General features: G+C 42.1%; 2 protein-coding genes across 2 annotated transcripts in view; one reads left to right on the top strand and one right to left on the bottom strand.

Annotated features, from left to right (window-relative positions):
* hwt (SH2 domain-containing adapter heavyweight) overlaps positions 1-14,537 on the bottom strand; it is a 165,151-nt gene that overhangs the window by 46,879 nt on the left and 103,735 nt on the right. The window lies entirely within an intron of this gene.
* LOC117611554 (uncharacterized) lies at positions 12,780-14,451 on the top strand. Its single transcript, XM_034339518.2, has 3 exons — positions 12,780-12,887; positions 13,724-13,946; positions 14,231-14,451. Exons 1-3 carry the CDS (start codon positions 12,780-12,782, stop codon positions 14,449-14,451), a joined length of 552 nt encoding a protein of 183 aa, XP_034195409.1.

The raw sequence follows: 14,537 nt of genomic DNA, 5'->3' as shown, positions 1-14,537 counted from the left end.
CCTTCAAGGCAACTGACCCACAAAATCGCACCCCCTATACAGAATCATCACTCTTGCCATCGCGTCGAACCATAAATACCATTTATCTCTTAATGCGCGTGTCGTGTATTTTTTCTAGCACTTTATCTTCTCTTCTCTCGCGCGCGACTTTATCGAGAGGAAAACTTTCGACGAAGCAAACCTCAGCGTCCTCGTCAACTTCGGTGAAGGGATGAAGAACCACCCTCGAGTCGCAAGGACCTTTGCACCGCGGAGGTCCTCAATTATACGAACGCGAGGACAAGTGCGAGTCCCCGAGATCTTGAGAAAGTTCGACTTCGTGATCCTTACGAGTTGCGTGTCAGTCGACGAAGACTTGCTTCTCTCATCCAACTCCAGGTGGACGAATTACAGACGGTCGTTAAAGTTCCAACAGGACGCTTAAGCCGAGTCGTCCTGCGAAAACCTCCCTCCAGGTAAAAGTTGAAGAGCCTCGTCGGATAAAATATACGAATTCACAACGATGAATGCTTTCACCAAATGTGAAGGGTGGCCCTTTACGACTTCGAGTTAACTTTTTTTCGTGGCAAGACTGAATTATGCGAATACGAATTTTTGCTAAAATGGTTTGTTTATATGAAGGATCTTTAAGGACCTCTAAGAATTTGTTTCTTCGATCGCGTAGAAACTTGTGTTGCGTGTCGCCGCGCGGATTGTTTCCTTGTTGGGGTCGTAAAGCCCAACTAAACCTTTAGGTACGTGACGCTACACAACACGTGTCCGCCAAGTTAATTTTGGACACTGTAATCGATAGTTTTTTTTTGTCGACGATAAATGTGTGAATGGAGTTCGGCCGATTTCGTATGCCGTCACACTTGAACCGAACGACGTTCAAAGAAAGGATTCGACTTCGCGTCCCGACTGTTGGACGTGAAGATTATTTTGTAGTGGCCGATTTCGTATGCCTGTGCGCCTTGAAACTGAGAGACCTTCGTGTTCTCATCGATGCGACGTTCGAGAGAGAAGTGTCGAGCAAACCGTCCCATGTTTGCCATGGCACCTCGTAGTGCTGTCAAAAGGCGTTGCTGATTTTTCCGTCTTTTCCAATCAACGTCCTTTTCTGAAAATTGTGGACTCGCGTGTCCGCCCTTTGGCCACCCCTCTTGGGGAGAGAGTGTGGGTTGTCTTGTGGAAGGAGGGGGTTCTCGAAGGTTTGACGGAGTACAGGGTTTTCCTTCAAGTCGACCTTTGTTTAGCAAATGCCGTTATGCACGTGTTGCTGGTCGACTCTTCAGGTCTTCAGGTTTATGACATGTCTTCGAGTTGTTGGGACGGCGAGGCGCAAAATTCGAAGCTATTGTATTAGGATTAAGAGGTTCGAGAAAATAAAGTTTACTGTCGCGCGAAAGTGAAATTGTCGGTTGTAAAGATTAATAAAAATGCGGAAAAGTTAATCTCTACCAGAATTTGTTTTGCACGTTCATGTCATAAACCGACCTTCGGGAACTGTCGTGCATTGTATTCCGCGTCGGACGAAACAGAATTTTAATATTAAACATCTTTTATTTAAACTATTAACTCTCTACGGAGAAGACTGATTGATTGAAATTTATGAATATATCTATCAAATAAGAAAAGGGATGAAACGTTTCCTAGAGCAAAATATCTAGCGCGGAGGTGTTTAACCAGCGTCCATTACCTTCGATGGTTGAGTCGTCTCACGATAATCTCAGCAGCCCGCGGCAACGGGACGCTAGTTGCGCGGAAGGGTTGAACCACGCCAGTTGCAACCCCTGCAGGTACCTACACACACGATTCGTCACCCCTCGACCGTACGTGTGGATACTCGTAGAAACGGCGTGATTGTTCTGCCGGTTTCTCTATTGGGATAAACGTCGACCCCTCCTTATCACCCCTTATCCTATGATGGAGAGGGTCCTTCCACGGTCGCGGGAACCGAGCCCCATCGCCTAAGGGGCTGCTAATTGATTTTAGAAGTTCCTCCTTCGGGCCATCCTCTATACTCTACTGCTCTTGCACCCCTAAGGTGGAGTTTTTGGGAAAGACATCAATGTTCCCTACCGTCACGTTGAAAGAGTCCTGTTTCTAAGTCGTCTTAGAGATTCCCTGAGAACCAACCAACATCCGCCTTGTTTCTGCCCTTGTTTCTTGTTAAACGGAGCTCAACGGAGACGACCCTCTGTTCGATAAGGAAATCGTAGCTCTTCTAACGTTCGCAATAACGAGAATCTGTCAGGTTCGTGAATTGAAAGACTGCTTTTGAACGGGTCGAGTATATTCTTAATTACAAAGCGTTCAATAAAGCAAAGGTTACATGGTAAAGAAAAATATAAAGGTCAAAGGTCATGCTTGAAAAAAAGATCCTTATTCTTTAATAGAAGATTGAAATAGGTTATCGAGCTTGATTAAAAAATAATTTTTATTACGAATTTATTTTTACACTTAACGAAGCCCATCGAGAATCTCTTGGAAAAATTTATAGTAAAAAAAGAAGTAGTAACCTTGAACGACAAAATATATCCCCTGAATAATAACCGCAACGTTAAAAAGATCGTTCTAAAAATGGAAGACTCGCCCCCGTGGCCTGAAACAATACCAACTGTAAGAAGGCTACCACTGAAAGCTTCAAACATCCCTGTTTTTCGCGCGACTTTTTCAGACGTCAAGAAATCGCGCGTGAGAGGGTGCGACATCAAAAGAGAAGCAGCGAAACAGCAACGGCTAGTACACGACCTCGGCTTTAACGATGCAATCAAGCAAATCGTAGGAAAGGCATGATACTTAAAGAGAGCTGACGCGAAGAACTCGCGGTGATAACAAGACACAGGACCTTGAGGGCATCTCGACTGGGCGAAACCACTCGGTGAACTTGCTGCTGCAAAAAAAAAGAAGAAAAAAAACGGAAAAAAAAGGTGGAAGAAGTTCGCTTGCCAGTCGTAATCACCGGCACTGCAACAATGCAGCCCCCGAGGCTCGAGTTCTTTTCCTCGTTGCCCGCCCCATCTCGACACCCTGCTGTCGCTTCGCTGTCTTCTTCGTTGTCGCGAGAGCCAGCATTCATTCTGTTTCCTCTATGATACCGTCTGTAGCCAGGCTCGCGAACAGCCGAACACCCAAACGGACCGCACAATAAGCTTCCGGTTTATTAAAATCCACCCTTCCATTCCGACTTGCCAGTCCGCTCGTCGCGATCAACTGTGAGAACCGGCTAGGCGGATATTCGCCTACTCGGCCGACATCGGGCTTTCAGCTCACGCCAACACGTTCAATGGACCACATCGACGCAACAGAGGATGAAACGTGAAACGATGGAGAAAGTTGGGAGGATTTTGTTTCGTTTGAAACTACCTCGCATGGATGATTTTTCTTGTCTTTCGTAAATGAACGAGATAGACAGTAATTTTATTTGGAAAAATTACGAAGTCTACTTTCTCTACAGATGATTTAGCGATGGAGATAAAAAAAAGGAGTTCAACAATTTTTGCAGAGTTTGTTGTAAGAACGTTTCCCTCGTAAATATAGGTCGCCGCAACGAAGCAAGAAGTAATTAAATCAATTTCAAAGGGATCGTTAAAGGTAAAAAATTGTGATAGCTTTCGGACAGGTTAAAGCTTGCTCGAAATTAATACTGCTCGATCGATTGAAACGGAAACTTTCCAATTCGATTGCTTTATTGCCGACTATCTGATCTGAAGTATTGCTTTGTCGAACTTGCAGATCGTCACCGATAGTGATATTGGAAATCATTACTCAATCCCGATTTCAATAAAATATTGATTGAACTACCTTAAATGGGAGTAGAACATTTCTGTGACGCGATAGCCTTGTCATGAATTCTCATGAAATTTCATTGAAATTTACCATGTCGATGTATTTCAATCGAATCACTAAATTAATATCGAACGTCCGCGATTTCGACACATAAATTTAAATAATCTCCCTGATGAATCCATTAACACATTTCCTCGTCTTTATTCTCCACCCTTTTGTAAAATTTTCACGTAGATTCCGATTTAATAATTATTTGAATCATTATTCTTTATTTTTTAAGACTAGAATTGATATTTCAACTTAGATATCATTCCTATTTCTGTGAATAGGAAAAATCCGCGAAAAAGGACAAAATCCCTTACCTTCCGTCCCTTCTCACCCTTCGCCACGGTCAGGCAAGCTCGCAACGCTAAATCGTCCATTAACGCGCACTGAACCCTTGAAAATATCCTTCGGCGGGGAAACAAAAAGCGGTGGAAACACGGAGAAAGGGATGGAAAGAGAAATAGAATAGAAAAAAAGAAAGAAGAAGAGGGTGGACTCGCGATCCGACTACCGGCAAGATATTACGTAAGGGTGACTCGACGAGGGGAGGAACGGCTCGGTACCTTTGTCACCACTTAAAAGGGTCGTCCCCCAAACGTCGCCGACTTCTGGGAAGTCGCGCGAAACGCAGGTGGCCCACTCGCGTTATCGTTCGTTCGCAGTTCGTCGAACACCGTTTCAGGGACAACCCTTCCCTTTTCCTTGCACCGTGGAATCCGCTTTGCAAGGAAACACGAAATCGCGCCCAAGGAAGCCAAACGTCGTTAATAACTCGCGGTACATTTAATGCCGCGCCACGTTTGAGCGATGTTGCGTGACGTTGGGACGATGGGAAAGGGTGCCGCACGATTGCTAATTACACTCACTGCCCGGCATTTCGATGCTTTCACCACGACCTACCTATGGAATTAACTATCTAGCATTGCTTTTGTTCCAACGTGCTTTGCGAATGATTATGCTCGCTAATAAACATAAACGACGCATAGATAATACGATTTGCCGTCTTTGTTCCGCAGTGCAGGCTAATTTAGAACGAAATCCGAGATTACCAAGAGAAGCGTTCGCTGTTCCAAAATACTTAGAAAAATGATACTATAAATCATCCAGTATTACTCACCGCGTCTCTTAAAATATATTTGATGCCCCATTATCGTTATGGTACACGTTTATCTTCTATAAGAATCGGAAAATGGAACGCCAGACAACCCAACGCAATTTCGGATCAGTTTCTTCGGCAATTTCGCCGTGGAAAAAGATAACCGTAGAAAAAGAGAGCACAGGGATGAGCGAACGTAGAAAAGGGAGAAAATCGACCCCTCGGAGTCGGGTGCACCGTAAATCCTGACGTTACATCATTAATGCAGCGGGCTCGTTAATTAATTCGTCAGCGGTGCAGCGTGGCTCTCTGGTATGCGTGGAATGATTAAAGAGACCGAACGATTTGCTTTACGTGGAAACACACGTATATTTACGCCGATACGATCTAATTACCAGAATGACACGTCCAGAGTCCCGTGCTGAATTTACCGAAAATCATTCCGCATACCCCGCCCGGCTGCCACTCGCAACGCGTGCATCGAGGGGGAACCGAAAAGCGCGACTATTGAATTTTCGTACGCGTCTCACCGATATTTTCCTGTCTATCGACTCGAATAGTCGGCGAAGAAAAATTGATGAGTTGAATAGAGAAGAAGAATATTCTATAAACATCTGAGCTATGATAAATTACATGAAAACAGCATCGTCTTGGAAAGTTTCCAACTTTAAGAAAGAAACAAACTGCACCTCTGTCTGCATACTTTATGCATACACGTGTATATGGTGAACGAAGAAATGGCTCGATTATTAAGAACGAATGGTGACATTATATTTGAAGTTTGGCCGCATCCGACCAGCAAGGTTCACAAATCCGCGGGATTACAGTGATATTTTGTATCCAGCCTGTTGTACAGGACCAATTTGGGATCGGTAAGTATGACGAATGATCACGGCCAACGAGGAGCTCGAGACTAGGAAATTACGGGGATCCCTTAAGGATTACGTGCAAACGAGCGGTATTTTTAAAGTTTCCGATGGAAAGTGTGGTCGAAACAGCTGCAGATGACGGGGCATTGTTCCCTTCGTCAAATGTTCTTCTTAAAATTCGCAAAAATTGTCGCTTTCATCGTTTTCATAAACGATCTCATTTTTTATATCTGACGGACATGGTTAAATATTAAGCTTTAGCTCATAAATCATAAATCATACAACCTCCATATTAATTTTAAACAACACCCTTCGTTTCGCGTCATCTCTACAATAAAATGAAAAAAGAAACGTTACATCCAACGTAAAACAAGCAACCGAATGTAGCCTAATCCAGCCACTCGAGTCCCTCCAAAAATAATCACCGACTTTGCACCGCGCGGATGCTAATGGACCCACCAAACTCTTCCTCTTTTGACTCATTAACTTTCCCTACACACCCATCGCGGATAACACAGGCGCACGCATACTGGCGTTCAGCTCGTGAAGGGAGAGAACTCGTCGAGCTTCCCTGATGAAACGGAATCTCATCAAAATGGACGTGAATACGTCGGGCATTGATTTCCACGTCCCCAGACTTGCTCTAGCTACCGGCATCAAGCTTGTTACCAGGCTTTTCCAGGATCGACGCGTATCACGAGCGCATACGTGCATAATTAACGAGACGTGCCACGCGGCGAGAACGATAAATTTTGACGTACAAATCCGCAGCGACACGGATCATGCTAACGACGGTTCACCGGGTGAAACTTTTCGAAACGTGGCCGCAACATGAACTGCCTAACACCGGGCCTGCGGTGAACCGCATCGACGTCGCTTTCCGCGTTTCCCTCTTCAACGGGACCCGACGATGACCGACCAGTACCCATCCTTTAACGTTTCTACATCATGCGATTCGATCATGAGTCTTTGCATTCGCTTATCGAGTACAACAGCTACTCGTACAGTTTGTGGTCTGCGTACAGTCGCCTTCATCAGCCTTCATCGTTTGATCGTTGACGAGGGTCGGTTGAAGGCCGGACACGAGTGCTCGTGTTCACACGTGTGGTTGACGGAACGTAAGACTATGAAAATTTTAGAAAATAGAAATGAAACTTTAAGAGAATCAAGAGTTCGACGATTTAAGGGATGAAAGACATAGAAAATGAATAAGTGAAATTTTTACAAATTTTTTGCTCTCTTAATTTGTCAAAGTGCAATTCTCCATTTAATCAGATTACCTTTACACGGTCTTCTCCCGCCGTTAAAGTAACTTGTAATCTTTGAAACTTTCGAACCACCTAGGAAGCGGATTGTGCAACTTCTATAGAGCCCATGTACTCGACTGATTCGTTCTATCAACTCAACGTGTAAATACATGCCTCGAATTTGTAATAGGAAAGTTCTCCGTGGCTGTTGAATTATCGTGGTAGGCAGCGAAGGCGGCTGTGCGCAGATTAAACTGTGCAAAGCCGATTTCGATGAAAGGCAACGTACCACCTATGCCTCTGTACAGGCTGTTTTCGCAAGGGGCGCAGCAGACAGTGCGATGGGGATGCCACGAGTTTTATGGTCTGGGGATAGATGGTGGCTCGGATAAGAGGATACTAACCTTTACGGGATAATAATTGGAGCACGTAAATCGCGTGGAAATCGTCGAATTAATGAAGATCGTAATGGCGGAATGATGGCCTAATGAGCTTGCGAATGGACAGGACGAAATAATTATCTTGAAGAAATACTGTCGATATAAACGAGTATAAAGTGTCATAATGTACAGTAGCAGGAAAGAATTTAATAGATAAACAACAGCTGAGACGATGAGAAGGAAATTATTGTCTAAATCAGTGTTGGGCATTATTTCAAGTAATCTGATACATGTATTCAATAAATGAAAATATTTTCAAAACAGAAACAATTATTCCTTTGACTGAAAATTTATTTACAGATATTTCAATAAAAGTCTCGAATAAAACCAAATTATTTGAAAGTAGGGAATCATTTTTTATTTAAAGACATTTTTATTCAAAATAAAATTAGATTTTTTCTGTTCTGAATAACTAATTGAATTTTTAATTATTTATTATTTTAATTAATCGAATACGTTTTTATTCTAAATGAAAATTTATTCAAGTAATAATGCCTAACTCCGGTCTAAATTATATTTAAAAAAATTGTTTACATTAATATGACTGAAAAGAATTCTGTAATTTATAAAAATAAAATTATGGAAGACAGAAGAAATGACAATTTCAACTACTATTTTTGCACCCTATAAACATTGCCAGGAAAGATAAAATAGATGGCAAGCAACGAAATGAATCATCGCGAGAGGATTCCAGCAATGACTTCGAAGTTTACAAAGCAGATTGGCCATGTTCCAAGATTCATCCTGGCAAATTGATTTATCCCGAGAAGCTATTTATTACACGTAGCGTGCCAATGCTAGCCTGCCACGGGTTCATTAGCCCAAAATCTCGAGAAGTTTCTTTCATCCAGCAACTTGGCCACTTGGGCTCAAAGAAAAAAAAAGAAGAAAAGCACGCGAATGACCAGAAAGTTCCAGCTAAAAATGCAAATAGAGCATTGTCATGGTTTCTTTGCTGCTGGCGCATTGTCCAGCGGGAAATATCGCAACAAGGGAAAAGTTTAATCGTTCTGGCACACTGTGACGTCACAGAGATAAGAAGCAACGTGAAAACACAAACTAAAGATCCATGCAAATGCCCTGTGTTTGTACTCCTGTGTCGAACATCCGACTTTCACGATATTACTTTCGTCTTTCCTTCTGTCGGTTTGAGAAAGCTTTTCTTTTCGCCGTTGTTTCTCTGCTTATTGGAAATTTGTGACGGTCTTTCTAGTCTATTTGCATCCATTTCGAGGCAATATAATTAAAATGCTTTCGTGTAGATAATTTTAATTAATATTTTCAGTGGTCTGCAAAAGAAATTTTTCCAACTTCAAATATATTATATAAAAATGATGTAAGTCAAATAAATCATTCTAGGATTTGTTTTCACCTAAAATACCCATCTGTTTCACTGTTAGGTTCTCTGAAATAGCAAATCCTTCCCCATGGACCGATAACGATTCCCAGGGAAACTTAATCGCTCGTGGTCGTGCCTTCTTCCAGCTAATTTCCTCGTGTAACAGCCTCTCATTCTGTAATTTTCATTCCCTAAACGCAGCAAACTAGCAGAATGGACACCGGTCGTCCACCGGTAGCCTGTTAACCGATCGAATTCGATTCCCGGTCGCGTTCTGTGGGTTCGCGAGATCGTGCCAAGGCTAATCGTGTCCTCGAAGATAACGTCGTTATCGACTAAGCAATTCCAGTTCGCTAACAATTAAGCGGAGACAATCAAGCGATCTTCGTGGCTACTGGTCAGGGATTCTTGGGGTCGATCGCATGGGTCTGTCGCGAAACCGATCGTAACACGTCCTGGAGTCTGTATACGGCTCGAACCCGACGTCCTTCCTACCTACGGACACTTAATTAATTCACTTTGCGCCGGACTAGCCGTTTGTAATGCGGGATAGGGGTGCCTAAGAACCCCGAGGCAGTAATTGATTCAAATGCTTCAAGGGTATTACGGGGGAGGAAGACGGTCTGCTTGTAATTCCCAATATCGCCGTGTTTCCTGACCAAACCAACGAAACCACCCCCGGTAAATGTAGCCCCCTCGTTTGACGTATGCGTGCAATTGTACCTGCAAGGGATAAGTATGAATTACTCGTCGCTGCTAAATTAACCGTTGGTATTCCTGTAACGTTACTCAAATAATTAATTAATTTACACTTCTGGCATTTACATTATTTCAATTCTGAAATGTTCAATATTGTGTACTAATAGCAAGAAAACACAACGAAACGATTATCATACAAAGCTTTTGTATCCACATCTTCGTTATCTACGTCAAGCAAACCTCAGATAACCACCGTTTCTCATTAACCAGATAACTCGGATAACTCAGCCGGATAATACGAGACAATTACGTGTACCCTGGAGCCGCGATATCAGTTATTGATATGCTCGTCTATTAGGAACACGGGCTAATATCAATGAGTCAGAAGTGAGGCGGTAGTAACCGTTTCGAAGGGGGGCTCGAGATGTTATCGAGATGGAGGCTTCGCATCAAAAGGGTCGTTACAGAGGGCCGAATTGCAACGTGCGTCCCATAATACCGCGTGATGCATGAATTTAATTAAGTAATTATACAGACCCGTTTTGTACATTAATCATCCGTGTTCGTCTTCGCTCGAACCATCTACCCTCGCGCTTTCTTCATCTTTCCTCGATTTCATTGTGTGCCCTGTAAAATTTCCTGCCCGTGCCAGCTTTCGTAAAAGTTTCGTCTTTCCCGACCCTCCGTACCAGCGTTTTAACGAGACGACTCTTTTCATCCTGAAATCCCTTTTGTGCGTTAACTCTAGATTTTACGAAAAACGATTTCGTAATTTCAACATAATGTACGTTTGTAAATGTTTAAATATTACTTGAAATACTGAAAGGATAAACATTTATTCAAATTTAAGATAATTGCATCAGGGTAGTTAAAAGAGTACGTATAACAAAATAATTGAAAACTATTTATCCTCAAAGTAATTTACAAACTTTCGTTTCTCGTATAACAATTTCAACAATTTCGTGAAATTCATTCGCTTACCCAGGCACAAGCGTTTCAATTTGCAGAATTATGTTCCAAGCAAGCGAAACTCTTCAGAGTGTCATCGTGTTCTTTGTTCTCGTTTCCGTGCTGGTTGCGTGGGAAAACAGAGAAAAGAATGATTCCAAGGGAAGGACCCGTGTCCCGTGCGAGAGAACTAATTTCATAGTTTTAAGGGCCACTGGAATTGAGCTGGTTCGGGTCATCGCTAATTGGGTACTGTACTGGCTAGATTGCGGTCACCTTGTTAGAGAGCTCGTCGCTGTGAAAACGTATCCCCCTACCGGAGAACAAACCTTCCCATTTCCGTATCGTTCTCACTGGATGCACGTTTGTGTGTCTCTACCGAGAAACGTATCGCGATGCGTGGGTGGTAGCCGACGATTGCGCCAATTCGTTACTAACCAACCCTTTATCAGACCCGAAGCTAATTTTCTAAGGTGAAACTATCGTTTTCGTTCACCTCTCGAGGCTACTTGCCGGATAAACTTCTAATTGCATTCCCTTCTCTCCACGACTAAGCTGTTTCTAAGCTGTTTCCATAAGAGTTATTTTGCGGAGGTAAGAAAGAAATGGCGAAAGCTTTGTTAAAATTTCGGATTGGTTCTTTGTATTTCAATACTTCACATCTTATTTGACTTAGCCTGGCTATCCATACGTTTTATCATCCACCGATTGAGTTTCCACTGTTTACGATCGTATTCATGTGTAACGTTTCGAGGAACATTTCGGTTTCCCTTCATTTAAGATCGCGCAACGAATGAAAACAAATTGGCGGGTACAGGAAAAGCGTTTCCAGTTGATTGGTGGAAATATCCTGGCAAAGCTTTGAAAGAGATTCCATTCGGACAAAGAACGAGCGAGAAAGAGAATAACCAAGGGACTTCTGAAAACGGTGATCGCGTTTTTTTAATTAAACCGAAAGTCAGACCATCCTTCCCCATGGAACGGAATCCCTCGGACAATCGAGACGGCCGGTTTAATCACGACGTAATAATGACGGCAAATAAATTAAACTGGACCGTAACGCTGTCCGCTCGAACAGCCCCCCTTGAAGAAAGATCGCGTGCCGGAAACAAAAGGCCGACAAAACGATTCAATAAACTTCGAGGACACGGCCACCCACCGGTGAGATTAAGCTCGGCTGAATCTCAAGATTTAAGGCTTTCCTTTTCAAAAATTTCAACAACGATCTTTTGAAATTTCGCGGTAAATTCAATGAATTATTAAATTTTTTCCCACCGAATGACAATTATTCATTTTCATCGTAGTTTCATGGCATAAAAGTATCGCGAAATAACACTTATGGCATGTCGTTTCAAAGTTTAAGATTCAATAAAAATGACAAATTTCTTATTACAAATTGAGAAGTTCAGAATCGAAGTGAACTTAAACGGTTAGACAAACATCGTTGCTACCATAACCATCAATGTTTCAAACTGTTATTCTTAGCTAAGCTTCAGCCAACAGTTCGTGCTTAGACAAACACTTATCAAGACCGAATTGACGAGAAAATTAACTGCACTCCAAATCGTAAAACCGTATTATCGTCCGAGACACGGTGCAGTTATAACTTTCGTCAGAATAGTAAACAGCCATTCGGGGGATAGTAAACGCGGTTTACGTTCTCCTCGACAAATGAGAGGGGCGGATAGGAAGCAGCAGTTCTTGCGGAATCATTTCGCAAACGAAGATTAAGGGATTAATTTAACGAGTTCCGAACGGTCTGATTTATGGGAACGGACTCGTTGGAAAGGTTATCGTTTTAGAACAGTAACAAAGACTTTAAGTACTTTATCCTTTAAAATTTGATTAATTGCTACTTTACCTCATTTAATCGGCATGAAATTCCAAATTTCTGCTTTTTAAGTCTTTTAAAATTTTAATAAATATTATATGATTTTTTAACGAAAGTGTATAATTACCATTCGTTATTCTCTTGATTTCCGTGTTGAACTGTATCAGCGCGAACGACTCGATTTCACGTCGTGATTCTGAAGAAGCCGATAGGCAAATTCAGAAGACAAACGTGCCCCGCGTTCTCGTTCGTGTATATAAACAGCAGCGTTGGTAAACAGAACAACTACGGGTATTTAAACACGATCGTGCGTTTACAGACTGTGTCGGATATACATGTACGTTCCGCTAGTGACGTAGACTAGACAAATCCCCATGAGTGATGCTGTGTAGATAACGAACTGGAACCCCGTCAGAATCCGCGTTTACGCTTTCAATATTCCGAACAGTCCGCAACACCGAACGAACAGAATCGTTTCGAGGGAAACGCGGAAAATGTTGCGAACGCGAGTAATACTTCCGGTGCTGATTTTCGCGTTATGTTTGACGTTCTACTGTACGGCGTGTTCTCCGGATATTGGCCAGTCGTTGGACTTGAAGCAGGTATCGTTCTTGATAATTCAATATTAATTTACTTAACCCTTGAACAGCCAAGCCTGGCTCAAACGAGATCGAAAATTTACAAAATAGTTACAAAAATTTATAATATTTAAACGAAAGAGTTTCATACATTGAAGGAATAATTTTTGAAATTGAGGCTCTCTCCATGGTCCGCGCTCGGAAAGATTTGACAAATTGCAGAAAATAAAGTTTGATAACGCTTTTAGTAATTAGTCAGATTAACAAATTGGTAAATTATCCTGGAGATATGTAAATGATTCTACTATCATAATGAAAAGCTACCGAAATGTCGTGTATCTCGTCTGATTAGCTATCTCCCAAAACAATTGTAAGCATGAAACTCAACGGCACGTGTACGTGTGTACATATAAACAGGATCGCGTTCACATAATTATCCCGTAGGTGAGTCGTTCGTTAGAAACGTGGCAAATGGAAACGAGCGTCGCTAGCGTATTCGGTCATGCGATATCCACGAGCACGATTCGACTATGTCGACACACGTAAATTTGGAGGTGCTGCCTCGGCGGATCGTGAGCTCGCACGCTCTGCCCCGAAGGTTGTCAATATTGGCTCGTTACGCTCAATCGTACACATTAATTTTCAAATTTCGCTGCATAAGCACGATTCTAATTTACGTGTCTCGCCAGAACCTATAAAACAGAATGTTGCTATCGAACAATTATGAGATAATAATACATTCTACCATCAGAAAAAAAATTCAACGTGGCAAATGGAAAATTTAATTTGAAATATGAAATCGAATAATTGCAGTGATAAAAATGAAATATTGTGTGATCAAACTTGAAATTGAATATTAGTTTGCAGGTGAATGGTTTTTCGCGGCTGGCACGCCGATCAATGAGAGTTTAAGTAGATGTGGACGGTTCCTGGTTAGACAGACATCTCCCAGCACCTTCGCGATTAAATTCACAGCCGTTAGTTACAAAAATAATATTCCAATCAGTTTCAACGTTGATGGAAGTACCAATGGAAACAAGATTATTGGAACTTGGCAATTGCAGGGATCTAAAAGGATACTAGGCAAGTTGCTTTAATTTCCCTTTTAAAACTTAAACGCTAAATTCTACGACGATCAGCTTTTTATAAACTTTTGCAATTTGTATCGATCAATATTTCCAATACCATATTATCGATATTACGCGTAATGTATATGTTGGAACATGCTCTATCGATCAAAGTTCGTCTCATAATCCATAGCGATAAGCTGATCGACGTTCTCCCGTACCCCATCCGAGAAAGTTTCCGCTTCGAACGGATGGTGAGGAAATGACAAGTTTACTAAGTTTAAAATTTTATATTCCCAGGACCGTTCCAGCACGTTATAGTTGAGGCAAAGTACAAGAGCGTCGTTGGCATGCTAGTCTGTTCGGATAATGGCTCGTCTCACCAGCAACGATACAAGTTCTCTATGATTTGGTCCCGGGAGAGAAGTCTGCCTTTGCCGGTTTTCAAGGAGATCAAGTCCAAACTAGGAGTATACATTAATCAAGGGGAAATTCGGATGGTGGATCATGGAAACTGTTAAACAAACCGTAAACTTCCACGCTACACCGTGTCCTATAATTCACTTTCTATACTATTAATTCATCTTATTTATGGCAGATTGAATTA

The sequence above is a fragment of the Osmia lignaria genome, chromosome 10 (assembly GCF_051020975.1).
Source record: "Osmia lignaria lignaria isolate PbOS001 chromosome 10, iyOsmLign1, whole genome shotgun sequence".
Classification (NCBI taxonomy): Eukaryota; Metazoa; Arthropoda; class Insecta; order Hymenoptera; family Megachilidae; genus Osmia; species Osmia lignaria.
Note: the sequence above shows the minus strand (reverse complement) of the source record. Positions and strands in the feature narration are given on the sequence as shown.